At 41.2% G+C, this 13139-nt stretch overlaps 1 protein-coding gene across 5 annotated transcripts in view; it reads right to left on the reverse strand.

Moving 5' to 3' along the window:
• The window catches only part of NLRP3 (NLR family, pyrin domain containing 3), a 49658-nt gene that overhangs the window by 17194 nt on the left and 19325 nt on the right, over window positions 1-13139 (reverse strand). For 3 of the 5 annotated variants that reach the window (XM_010846466.1, XM_010846464.1, XM_010846469.1), the window contains 2 exons: window positions 9514-9684; window positions 8313-8483 (listed from right to left, as the gene is read on the reverse strand). In XM_010846466.1, the coding sequence (XP_010844768.1) occupies window positions 8313-8483; window positions 9514-9684 (342 nt within the window). The remainder of the gene's footprint in view (window positions 1-8312; window positions 8484-9513; window positions 9685-13139) is intronic. The other 2 variants (XM_010846468.1, XM_010846467.1) reach the window with 1 other exon arrangement.

Raw genomic sequence — 13139 nt, forward strand, 5'->3', positions numbered from 1 at the left:
GGTGGAATCCTACAGATTGGCATATCGTTTTCAGAACACAGAAGATCAAAGGTAAAGGAAAAATCCAGAAAGAAGCCAGAGTAGGGGGAAGTACTTTATCTGTTTAGGACCAAAGATAAGAATTACAACTGACTTATTATCAGAAACTATGTAAACAAGAAAAGAGTGGACTGAAATATTTAGTGTTGAGGGAAAAAAAATTCTAGAATTCTGTACCCTTTGAAATTAGCCATCAAAAATAAAAGAGAAATAGTTTCTCAGACAAACAAAAATTGAGTGAATTTGTTGCCAATAGAACACCTCACAAGAAATGAAATTTTCATAAGTTTTTAGAGAGAAGAAAACAATATACAAAAGATGTGCAAAAAAAAAAAAGCACCAAAGAAGAAACAAGTGAAAGTGAAATAAAAATTTATTTTTCTTATTTTTAATTGATCAAACAGATAGCATCATGTTCAAAATAATAGCAATAATGTATTCAATTATTTATATTTATGTGTATATATACACTCATAAATTGACTGAATGACAGTAATTATATAAGGATAGAAGGAAGGAATTAAAATTACTTTATTATAAAATAGTTACATTGTAAATGTCATTTAGGGTCATTTGAAAGTAAATTAGTTGTAAATGTGTACTGCAAACTCTGGAGCAACCAGTAAGAAAAGTTTCTTAAAAGTAGGATGGAGGGAATTTCCTGGCCTTCCAGTGATTAGGAAGGTGCTTTCACTGCCGTGGGCCAACTTCAATCCCTAGTTAGGGAACTAAGATCCCACAAGCTGGACAGCAAGGCCAAAAAAAAAAAGAGGCAAAATGGAATTATAGTAAAGGTTTAATTAAAGCCACAAAAGGCAGAAAAGGAGATGAAAACAACAATAAGATCAAAGAACGAGAGCAACAAATGGAAAACAGGAACAAATATGAGATATTAGTTCAATTAAGTCGATAATTAACTTGATTATCAATGATCTAAATGAATCAATTAAAAAGCATGTATCGGAGAGCAAACAAAAAAGTAAGACACAACTGTATATTGTCTATAAGAAATCTACTTTAAAAATAAACACATACAGTTTAAAAGCATAGGAACAGAAAATATAAAAAATAAAATAAGTGTAAAGGGATAGAGAAGGATATACCATGCTAACACTAACCAAAAGAAAGCAGGGGGAACAAAGGAAGCGGAAACTACGTGGTGTATATACACATATATATGCAATGTAATATTATTCAGCCTTAAAAAGGAAGAGAATCCTGCCATTTGTGACAACATGAATGAACCCAGAGGATATTATGCTAAGTGATAAAAGCCAAAGATCTTAAAAAAAAAAGTCAGACTCACAGTAAACAGAGTAGAATAGAGAATGGGGGGATAGGGGAAAAAGGAAGATACTGATCAAAGGGTACAAATTTTCAGTCCTAAGATGAGTGCGTGCTGGAGACAATGTACAGCATGGTGACTGTAGTTAATATGTTGTGTGTTTTATATTTGCCAAGAATAGATTCAGACTGGGCTTCAGACCCAGGCTGTCCAACTTCAGAGCCCACAGTCATAACCACTCTTATTCCAGAGTAAGGGGAGGGTCATCCTTCTAGCCGTAATTTAACAATCCTGAATACTCATTGGAGGGACTGAAGCTGAAGTTGCAATACTTTAGCCACCTGATGCAAAGAGCCAGCTCATTGGAAAAGACCCTGGGAAAGATTGAGGGCAGGAGGAGAAGAGGGAAGCAGAGGATGAGATGGTTAGATAGCATCACCAACTCAATGGACGTGACTTTGAGCAAGCTCTGGGAGATAGTGAAGGACAGGAAAGCCTAGTGTGCTGCAGTCTTTGAGGTTACAAAGAGTTGGACATGACAGAGTGACTGAACAACAGAGCAAGCTCTGGGAGATAGTGAAGGACAGGAAAGCCTAGTGTGCTGCAGTCTTTGAGGTTACAAAGAGTTGGTCATGACAGAGTGACTGAACAACAGCAATGGACTTCTTCATCCAACAACAGAGGAATATACATTCTCTTCAGGTTCACACATAACATTTACCAAGACAGGCCACATTCTGGGTTATAAAATGTATCTTAACAAGCTTAAAAGACAGAAATCACACTGCAATCAAATGAAACTAGAAACAAATAACAGAAAAATAGCTGGAAAATTCCAAAATATGTGGACACTAAACAACACACTTTTAAATAATGTTTTAAATACTCAACACAACATACAAAACAAAGAGTGAACCTTAATGTAAACTATGAACTTTGGGTGATTATGATGTGTCAATGTAGGTTCATTAGTTCTATCAAACAGCCACTCTGGTGGGACATGTCAGTAATGGGGGAAATTAAGCACATGTGGTATGGGGGCATATGGGAAATCTCTGCATCTTCCTCTAAATTTTGCTGTGAATCTAAGTTGACTCTAAAAAAAAATGCCTATTTAAAAAGAAAAAAGCACAAGAGCAATATCTAAGTTTGACGAGCCACCTGTATACAGGTTGTTTTCAAAGCTGAGGATCTTAGGAGAATTCCCAAGGAGTGTGGAAACATTTAGTGAAAAAGAAAACCAACGGTGAAATCCCCAGATGACAGGAAGAGAAGTCAACGCAAACCCTGAGAAGCAGAAGCTATAAAATTAGTAGGAAAGACTGCTGCTGCTGCTCAGTCAATTCAGTTGTGTTTGACTCTTTGTGGCCCCATAGACCACAACCCACAAGACTCCTCCGTCCGTGGGATTTTCCCAGCAAGAATACTGGACTGCAAGTTCGATGCATGAAACAGGGCACTCAAAGCCAATGCACTGGGACAACCCCAAGGGATGGGATGGGGAGGAAGGTGGCAGGGGGGTTCAGGATGGGGGACACATGTACACCCATGGCTGATTCATGTCAATGTATGGCAAAAATCACCACAATATTATAAAGTAATTAGCTTCCAATTGAAATAAATTAACTAATTTAAAAAAAAAAGAATACTGGACTGGATTGCCATGCCCCCCACTCCAGGGGATCTTCCCGACCCAGGGATCAAACCCACATCTCCACAATGGAAATTCTAGGAACTTCCTAAAAATAAGAGAAAAGGATTTCAAGGAGGAGATAAACAGAATTAAAGGCAGCAGGTTTCAACTAGGATTAGGATTGAGAAGGATCTACAAGAGTCAGAAATAGGATCATTGAAGGTCAACTGAGAGTTTATGCTCTGAGCCTCTTTGCTTTGTATGGAGTGTTTTCCCCTGGCTTCTTCACGGATCCCATGTCACCTGCATGAGAGGCATTTACTGAACACCTGGACAAGGATGTAGCTCTCTCTGCCACTCCAGTTTTTATTATACTATATATACATATAATTTTACTTGTCTATTGTCTAGCGTCTATCATCATTCCATATGAGAATGTTTGTGAAAACAAGGTCTTGGTTTGTTTTAGTCACTGCTGCTGTCAGCACCCATGACTGAGCCCCCAGAGTACCTAGAAAATAAAGTGACCAAATCATACCTGTTGGACAAACCAAGAGTGGCAAAAGCCAAATTGTTGTGGCAGAGCAATAATATAAGGGAAGGAAATGAAGGCATTGAATATATTTTTACTAAATTGATGTGGCAATATCTGAAGAAGAGCAATGGGGAGAGGCTCAGGGAGGTAACAGGGCTTTGTTTTTATAGATTTTGATTATGGACTAACAGATTATTCCTCAGCAAAGACCGTTTCTGCTCCACTTAGTAATGATCTAGTTGGTATTTATGTCAGTAATGTGAATGAAGACATTTACAGTTTGCTTGTTATATGTCTGGGTAATATTGACAGGATCGTGATTCAAAAATGCCTAGACAATGAGTCAAAAGAAAGATAAGATGAAAATTAACAGAGCTAAATGTGAGAACCCATATAGTTGGATAGAGCAGGATATAGAAGCCCTTTAGACAGCCTATTGCTGCTGCTGCTGCTGCTGCTAAGTTGCTTCAGTCATGTCCGACACTGTGCGACCCCATAGACGGCAGCCCACCAGGCTCCTCCGCCCATGGGATTTTCCAGGCAAGAGTACTGGAGTGGGGTGCCATTGCCTTCTCCAGAGAGCCTAATAGCCAACTCATTATGAGGTTTTTCTGGAGTTAAGGGAGGGTTTGGTGGGTCACGCTGGACTCTGTCTGCATTGGGTTCCACTGCCTTTTATCTGGGTGTCCTTGGACAAAGGTTTTAAACTCTTTGAGGCTCATTTTATCCTCTTTAAATTAGAGATACCGATATCTACTTGTCAGTTTTTATGAGGCTAATGGAGAATAAACCATGCAAAAAACACAGAAGGGCAGTGTTACATGGTCAAGTGCATGTAACAGAGGGTATTTCTGTGGTATAATAAGAAATATGTTTGGTCTTTGTCCCTCATTCCTATCTCAGAGGTCCTAAAAACCTTGGAATTTCTTGGGGGCTTCCCTGATAGCTCAGTTGGTAAAGGATCTGCCTGCAATGCGGGAGACCACGGTTCAATTCCTCGGTCAGGAAGATCCACTGGAGAAGGGATAGGCTACCCTCGCCAGTATTCTTGGGCTTCCCTTGTGGCTCAGCTGGTGAAGAATCTGCCTGCAATGCAGGAGACCTGGGTCGATCCCTGGGTTGGGAAGAGCTCCTGGAGAAGGGAAAGGCTACCCACTCCAGTATTCTGGCCTGGAGAATTTCATGGACTGCATAGTCCATGGGGTCACAAAGAGTCAGACACAACCGAGCAACTTTCACTTTCAAGAGTGTCTATTGCTAATCAAAGGAGCCTCTTTTGATCACATTTGAGTTTATGTTAATGGGGTGATTTAAAGTGGGGCCCTTAGATTGGCTCAGGATAGGGCTAATCATCAGAAAGGCCAAGTGGTTAGAAAGTTGGAACTTTCAGCCCCACCCTAACCTCCAGCAAGGAGAAGGAAGGAAGGCTGGAGATTAGGCTCTATAAAATCTCTTGAACAATGAGTTTTGGAGATCTTCTGGGTCAGTGAATCTAACCAACCTGGCATCTACATACCAGGAGGATGGAGCACCCCAACTCCATGGAGAGAGAAGCCCCTGGGCTCCAGACTCTTCTCTACCTCATCCTATGTGTCTCTTCATCTGGTTGTATACCTTATAACATCTTTTATTTAAAACTGTAAACATAAGTATCTCCCTGATTTCTGTGAGTCAATCTAGCAAAGTTTCACACCTGAATAGGGGGCTGTGGGAATCCCCAATTTGTAACCAAGCCAGATAGAAGTGTGAGTAATCTTGGGACTCATTACTAAAAATTGATGTCTGGCATTGGCAGGGCTAGGGAGGCAATCTTGTAGGACTGAGCCCTTAGCTATGGGGTTAGTGTCGAAATCTAACTGACTTGCAAGACACCCAATTGGTGCCTGCAGAGAATTGGTTATTGGTATTACAAAACACTCCAAAGTTGTGTGTACTATTTCCCACAGACTTCCAATAGAACTCATGATCTGATGCGACTGCCAAAAATATAAGGAAACCTCAGTCCTCACCACTGACAACATAGTGCCCTACCATAAGAGGTGAAAGTTCCACCACACATCGTTAGGAGTGTCATGTTCAGATCTGAGTACTGCACTTCAAATAGGGACATTAAAAGACCAACTCTTACCTAGGAGAGCATAACTAAATAGGTGAAAGTACTAAACCATGTCCTAGTTAAATATTTAGAGACATCCAAGTAAAAGATGAGAAGAACTAGAGTGTGAGTGCTGCCTCTAAGGAATCAAGATCAGCATCTCTTAGCAGACTCTGAGGAGCAGAACAAGGGCCAATGCACAAAACAATAGAAGGGGCTGTATGGAAATAAGAACTGCAGGCATTGCAGCAATGACTAGCATGCTTACAAGTTTTCACACATAAAACGGGTGAATGTCTTAGAAGCAAGTGTTCGTTCAATGATGAACTGGACTGTACAATTCCTAGGGTTTCTTTCGACTCTGAGAGTCTCCAGACTCTATATGTAATAGGAAAGAACAAATCTGACTCCATATTAGACCTAGTTCTTTCATTTTAACCTTGGGCCCTGTTGACTGTGCTTAGTCATGCTGGCTCTGCACCCTTGTAAAAGAATGTTCCTGGGTTTCCATGGGTGGCCTAGTGGTTAAGAATCTGCCTGGCAGTGCAGGGGACGGGGGTTTGATCCCTGGGCCAGGAAGATCTCACATGCCTCAGATCAACTACTGAAGCCTGAGGATCTAGAGCCCATGCTCTGCAACAAGAGAAGCCACCACAGTGAGAAGTCCATGCAACCACAGTGAAGTGTAGCTTCTGCTCACCAAAAGTAGAGAAAGTGCTCACAACAACGAAGACCCAACACAACCAAAACAAACAAAAATTAATTAATTTTAGCCATTTGCAGCAACATGGATGGACCTAGAGAGTGTCATACTGATTGAAGTCAGATAGAGAAGGAAAATATCACATGATATCCCTCATATGTGGAATCTAAAAAGAAATGATGCAAATGAACTTACTTACAAAATAGAAAGAGACTCACAGACTTAGAAAACAAACTTATGGCTGCTGGGGGAAGGAGAAGTTAGGGACTTTGGGAAGGTCATGTACACATTGCTGATGCTGCTGCTAAGTAGCTTCAGTCGTGTCCAGCTCTGTGCAACCCCACAGACGGCAGCCCACCAGGCTCCCCCGTCCTTGGGATTCTCCAGGCAAGAATACTGGAGTGGGTTGCCATTTCCTTCTCCAATGCCTGAAAGTGGAAAGTGAAAGTGAAATCACTCAGTCGTGTCCGACTCTTAGCGACTCCATGGACTGCAGCCTACCAGGCTCCTCCACTCATGGGATTTTCCAGGCAAGAGTACTGGAGTAGGTTGCCATTGCCTTCTCTGCATGTACACACTACTGTATTTAAAATGGATAACCAGTAAGGACCCATTGTATAGCACACAGAACTCTGCTCAATGTTATGTGCCAGAATGAATGGAAGAGGAGTTTGGGGGAGAATGGATACATGTATCTGTATGGCTGAGTCCCTTCACTGTTCATCTAAAACTACCCCAACATTGTTAATTGATTATACCTTAATACAAAATAAAAAGTTTAAAAAATAATAATAAATTAATTTTTAAAAATTATTGTTAAAAAATGTTCCTATTGCCTGAAATATACAGAATAGCCTATTCTCAAGGCTCTGATCTTTAAGAGTCATTTGGAGATAAAGAGTTGCAGAACAGAGAATAACATTTATCTTGGAGGTTTACAAGAACAGCTTTACCTGCCCTACATGGACAACTGCAAGAACAAAGGATTCCGACACTAAGGAGTTTGCAACAACCAACCGCATCCCTCCCTCAACTTGCCTTTAAAAGTCCTTTGCTGAAACCCTTAATGGAGTGCAAGGTTTTAAAGTGCAAGAGCCACCGATCTCCTTCATGGCCCTGCAATAAATCTTTCTCTGTTCCAAACTCCAACATTTCGATTTGTTTGGCCTCACTGTGCTTTGGGCATAGGAACTTGCATTCAGTAACATGTAGACATAACAATTTTGGGGGGACCCAAAATCATTGCAGATGGTGATTGCAGCCATAAAATTAAAAGACACTTGCTCCTTGGAAGAAAAGTTATGACCAACCTAGAGAGCATATTAAAAAGCAAAGACATTACTTTGTAATGTCTTTGACATTACAAAGACATTACAAAGGTCTGTCTAGTCAAGGCTATGGTTTTTCCAGTTGTCATGGATGTGAGAGCTGGACCATAAAGAAAGCTGAGAGCCAAAGAAGTGATGCTTTTGAACTGTGGTATTAGAGAAGACTCTCGAGAGAACATTGGACTGCAAGGAGATCCAACCAGTCAATCCTAAAGGAAATTAGTCCTGAATATTCATTGGGAGGACTGATGCTGAAGCTGAAACTCCAATACTTTGGCCACCTGATGAGAAGAACTGACTCATTTGAAAAGATCCTGATTCTGGGAAAGATTGAAGGCGGGAGGAGAAGGGGACAACAGAGGATAAGATGGTTGGATGGCATCACTGACTCAATGGACATGAGTTTGAGTATACTCCAGGAGTTGGTAATGGACAGGGACGCCTGGCATGCTGCAGTCCATGGGGTTGCAAAGAGTCAGACATGACTGAGTGACTGAACTGAACTGAGACATAACAAACTTATTAGCAGTAGGTAGTATCTAGTACTTCAAACTACTTTAGACATTGTCTCTTCCATTCTCTACCCTCAACTCCATCTGATTAATCCTTTTTAGAGTAACCCCATTCATATTTTCCAAATAATGTATCACTGAAAAGAAGTTGCTTTATTGCTGAGACGTTCATGAAGACTTACCCCAGTTTTTGCAAGTTACAGTGTGGATTCTTTACTTTTTCACACAAAATCCCAACTCCTGAGTCTCCCAGAGCATTTTCCCCCAAGTAGAGTCTGGTCAGGGAATGGTTGGTGCTCAGGACAGATGCAAGGTCCTCACAGCTTGCCGATGTGAGACAGCAACTGACCAACCTTTCAGAGAGATGGCAGATGGTCACAACACCTCTCTCAGCCCAGTCCACGCACTGCTGTGAGTCAAGACAGCACTTGTCCTGTCCTTGCCTATAGTCCAGTCCGCACATGAGAAGAGTATATCCAAGCTTTTTACCAACTTTTTGTTTCTTTTTCTGTTTGGTGAATTAGCAAGAAAACACCCTCAAAGCCCATGCAATGTTACATCTTCCTAGATCTCTACCTTTATTTTTATTGAGGCAAAATATGTATAGCATAAACTGTACCATTGTAAACATGTGTTCATTTATAAGTGTTACAATTTAGTAGCACTTAAGTATATTCACATAACTGTGCAACTATCACCAGAACTCTTTTCCATATTCCCAAACTGAAATTCTATACTCATTAAACAATAACTCCAAATTCCCTTCCCCCAAAACCCTGGAAACCACCATTCTACCTTTTGTCTCTATGAATTTGACTATTCTAGGTATTACATATAAATGGAATCATACAATATTTTCCCTTTTGCTTCTGGCTTATTTTACTGAATATATAGCCCTGTTGTGTTTTGCTTTTTTATAATAGCCACCCTAACAAGTACAAATTGGCCCTACCATTTTCAAGTGATTTTTTGTCTTCTTCAAAATTCAAGTCTCCCACAGGCATTCAGAGAAGAGCTACATAGACTGTCAAGCAACTGCATTGCTTTAGCCCCATTTTTCCTATTTAACGTGAACCAGGGCCTTATCATCAAGTCCCAAAACTCTTCTAAAGCAAAATACATTGGTTTTATTTTCTTAGCTAGGTTGTAAATACCTTAAAGGCAAGCATAATATTTCTGATTTTTTTAAGTTCCCCTCCAGGTCTGACTATGTGACTTTTCCCACAAAAAATGCTAACTAAATTAATTATTGACAAACATGCAGAGATAAACACAAGGAATCCTCTAAGTAGCCCAAGGCCATTTTCACATTAAAATTCTAACACATCATGGCTCATTAAAGCCACAGCTATTACTTCATGAGGGAAATTAGTTCAGCCTCACCAGAGCTTCTTCAGATTGCAGAATAGATGCCTCAGTCCCACACACAGAAGTCTGATCCCGAAGTCTCCCAGGGCATTGTGGCTCAGGTCCAACTCCACCAGCTTCTGGTTGTTGCTCAAGACTGAGGAGATGTTGAAGCAGCACTGATGGGAAAGGCAGCACTGTCCCAACCTTCATGACAAGCACAGAAACAGAAAAATCTCAGAGCATAGGCCGCTTTTCTGTCACTGCCTTCTGGCCTCTGCTGGGTTTTAGCACCAGGCAAGGGCACTGTGTTCACATGTTACAAAGAGAATTAAACTCAATTTATAATTAAATTTTCATGAAGGAAAGTATCATCTTGGGACTTCCCTTGTGGTCCTGTGGGTAAGGGTCTGTGGTCCCAATGCTGGGGGTCTGGGTTTGATCACTGGTCAGGAACTAGATCCCACACTCCACTCTGAATATCAAAGATCCTGAGTGCTGTGACTAAGACCCAATGAGGTCAAATGTAAAAATAAATATTTTTTTAAAAAAAGGAAAGTATCATTTCATCAGAAACTCCTGACTACAGCTCAAGACATATTGGGAAAACAAATTAGACTCAGTTCTAGTGAAGTGGATGAACCTAGAGATTGTCATACGGAGTGAAGTAAGTCAGAAACAGAAAAACAAGTATTGTATATTAACACATATATATATGGAATCTAGAAAAATGGTATTGTTAAACCTATTTGCAGGGAAGGGATGGAGACACAGGCATAGACAGCGGACTTGTGGACACAGTGGGGGAAAGAGAGGGTGGGATGAATGGAGAAATAGCATTGACATATACACACTCTGTTAAAGTAAATAGCTGGTGGGAAGTTGCTATGCAACACAAGGAGCCCAGACTGGTACTCTGTGATGACCTAGAGGGGTGGGTTGAGGGGAGGAGAGGGAGGCTCAAGACGGAAGTGATATATGCATAATTATGAGTGATTTACTTTGTAATATGGCAGAAACCAATACATTATAAAGCAATTTTCCTTCAATTAAAAAATAAGTTAAAAAAAAAAGGCATATTGGGAAGATAGTTCTCAGGCTCTGTGGCTCACAGTCTGTGACCATAGCTGCCAGGGAGCACCCTCTAAATAATGGGCAATTCTCAAGTATTTAAATGGCATGTTTCTGTTTCATAAATGAAAACAATGGTTAGCCGATGAGCTCCACGTCTTTACCACATGTTCCTAACAGCTGAAACTCCCTCAGATGGATACTGCTCTCTCTAGGGCTGTATGCATCTTCCTTTTCCCTTGGACAGTCTTGTCCCTGCTGTTTTGTTTGATGTTTTAATCCCAGCCCTCCATCTACACTGAAGGAGTGAGCATCTCTAATTCTTGATTTGCTTTCCACAGACACACACCATCACCATCATCACCACTATCAGCACCACCACCAAAACAATTATTGCTCTCCGAGAAGCAAGAACAGTATTCCAGCTCATTTCAAACGTCCTAGGAGCTTGTGGGACTACCTTTTCTGTCTCCATTTCCACACCAACTAGAAGCAAATAGATAACTAAATCTTTATCTGCAGAACATCTCATGCTCACACATGTCTCCCTGTTTGTGTCTCACTTTCTAGAATCACAGAGGGGCATCTCATCCACAGGGTGATGGAGAGAGCGGCATGGTATAAAGGTAGGGAGGAATGTTAAATGTTAAAATCAGCCAGAACCTCGAAGGCAAAAAGAACACTTTATAATTTATCAAAACAGGTAAGAAAAAGCTCTTAAGCAAGGAACTGCCATGATCAAAGCATAATCTTTTAAATATTAAGTAACCCTCTGTCTTCTGTACAGAGAATGAATGGTGGGTGGCGAAAGTAGATGCAGGGACACCAAACAGACAACATTCATCTGATACGTATTTTTGAGCACAAACAAATGGTAAGAGCTTGTCCAGACATTATGGAGACAATTGCAGGACAAACATGAATCGTGTCATGAGAAGTTAATGGTCTTGGAGGGCATTGCAATATCTAAGCAAATAATTGTGGTTGTTGGATCTGGGCTGCTGGAGTTGAGACAGGCTGGGACCTGGGACCCTTTACTGCAGTGCTTGCACCTGGATGAAAGTCTCCTCGGGCAATAGAATACAAAAGAAACTATAAGGGAGGAATTCCCTGGTGGTCCAGTAGTTAGAACTCCACAATTCATATGTAGGGGAAGGGGCCTGGCCACACAAGGTAGCGCAAGAAAAGGGATATTAAAAAAAAAGGAAAGAAACTATAAGGGACTAAAAATAACTGCATGCACGCATAGTTGAGGCAAATTATGAATAAAAAGATACAAAAAGGCCAAAATCCCGACTGCCATTTCTGAAGTACCAGGAGCAAAAGTAGGGTAACTGCACATGATCCCTGCACACAGTACCGCTGAGGGGGTGAGCAAACCACCTAAGCCATCCCTCCGGTCCAACCCACTGATCTGCCCCTACCCTCACTGCATTTAACAAACCAACTCACCCCACCTCAGAGAGCCAGCAAGGGTACCTTTTCTTGTTTTCACTCCCTCATGCTGCAACACTACCCCCAGTAAAGCCATGGCTTTACTTCCTTATTTACTTAAAGTTTCTTATCTGGCATTTTACTGATTTTTGTTGATTAAAAAGTCTATGGGGGGATTTCCCTGGCAGTCCAGTGATTGAGATTCTGCACTTTTAATGCAGGGAACATGGGTTCAATTCCTGGTCAGGGAACTAAAATCCCACATGCCCAGTGGTGTAGCCAAACAAAAGGCAAAAAGAGTCTAAGGGACTTGCCTGGTGATTCAGTGGTTAAGACTCCGCTTCTACCACAGAGGACATGGGCTCAATCCCTCATCAGGGAACTAAGACCCCATATACTGTGTGGCACAGTCAAAAAAAGAAGTCTAAGGACCCTCCCTGGATGGATGGTAACAAAATAAGAATGAGGAAAAGTGGAAAATGGCTTGTACAAGGGTGAAATTAAGAAGACTGATGATAGGGTGGTTATTAAGAGTAACACAGAAAGGTATGAAAATGTCCTGAGGTGGTGGGCTTTAAAACTGGCTGTGAAGTCCAGATTTGTGATGCAGGAGGGTTGCAGAGATGGCCCCTACAACTATGTACTTGATTCAGGGCATGTGAGTCTAATTCACAGTGTGGGCTCATCACTTCAGTCACTCAGTCGTGTCCAACTCTTTGCTTCCCCAAGGACTGCAGCACACCAGACCTCCCTGTCCATCACCAACTCCCGGAGTTTATTCCAACTCACGTCCGTTGAGTGGTGATGCCATCTAACCAATCTCATACTCTGTTGTCCCCTTCTCCTCCCGCCTCCCACCTTTCCCAGCATCAGGGGTCTTTTCCAATGAGTCAGTTCTTCACATCAGGTGGACAAAGTATTGAAGTTTCAGCTTCAGCATCAGTCCTTCCAATGAATATTCAGGACTGATTTCCTTTAGGATGGACTGGTTGGATCTCCTTGTGGTTCAAGGGACACTCAAGAGCCATTAAAAAGAATACATTTGAATCAGTTCTAATGAGGTGGATGAAACTGGAGCCTATTATACAGAGTGAAGTAAGCCAGAAAGAAAAACACCAATACAGTATACTAATGCATATATAAGGAATTTAGAAAGA

Source organism: Bison bison, unplaced genomic scaffold, assembly GCF_000754665.1.
Source record: "Bison bison bison isolate TAMUID 2011002044 unplaced genomic scaffold, Bison_UMD1.0 scf7180017864238, whole genome shotgun sequence".
Classification (NCBI taxonomy): Eukaryota; Metazoa; Chordata; class Mammalia; order Artiodactyla; family Bovidae; genus Bison; species Bison bison.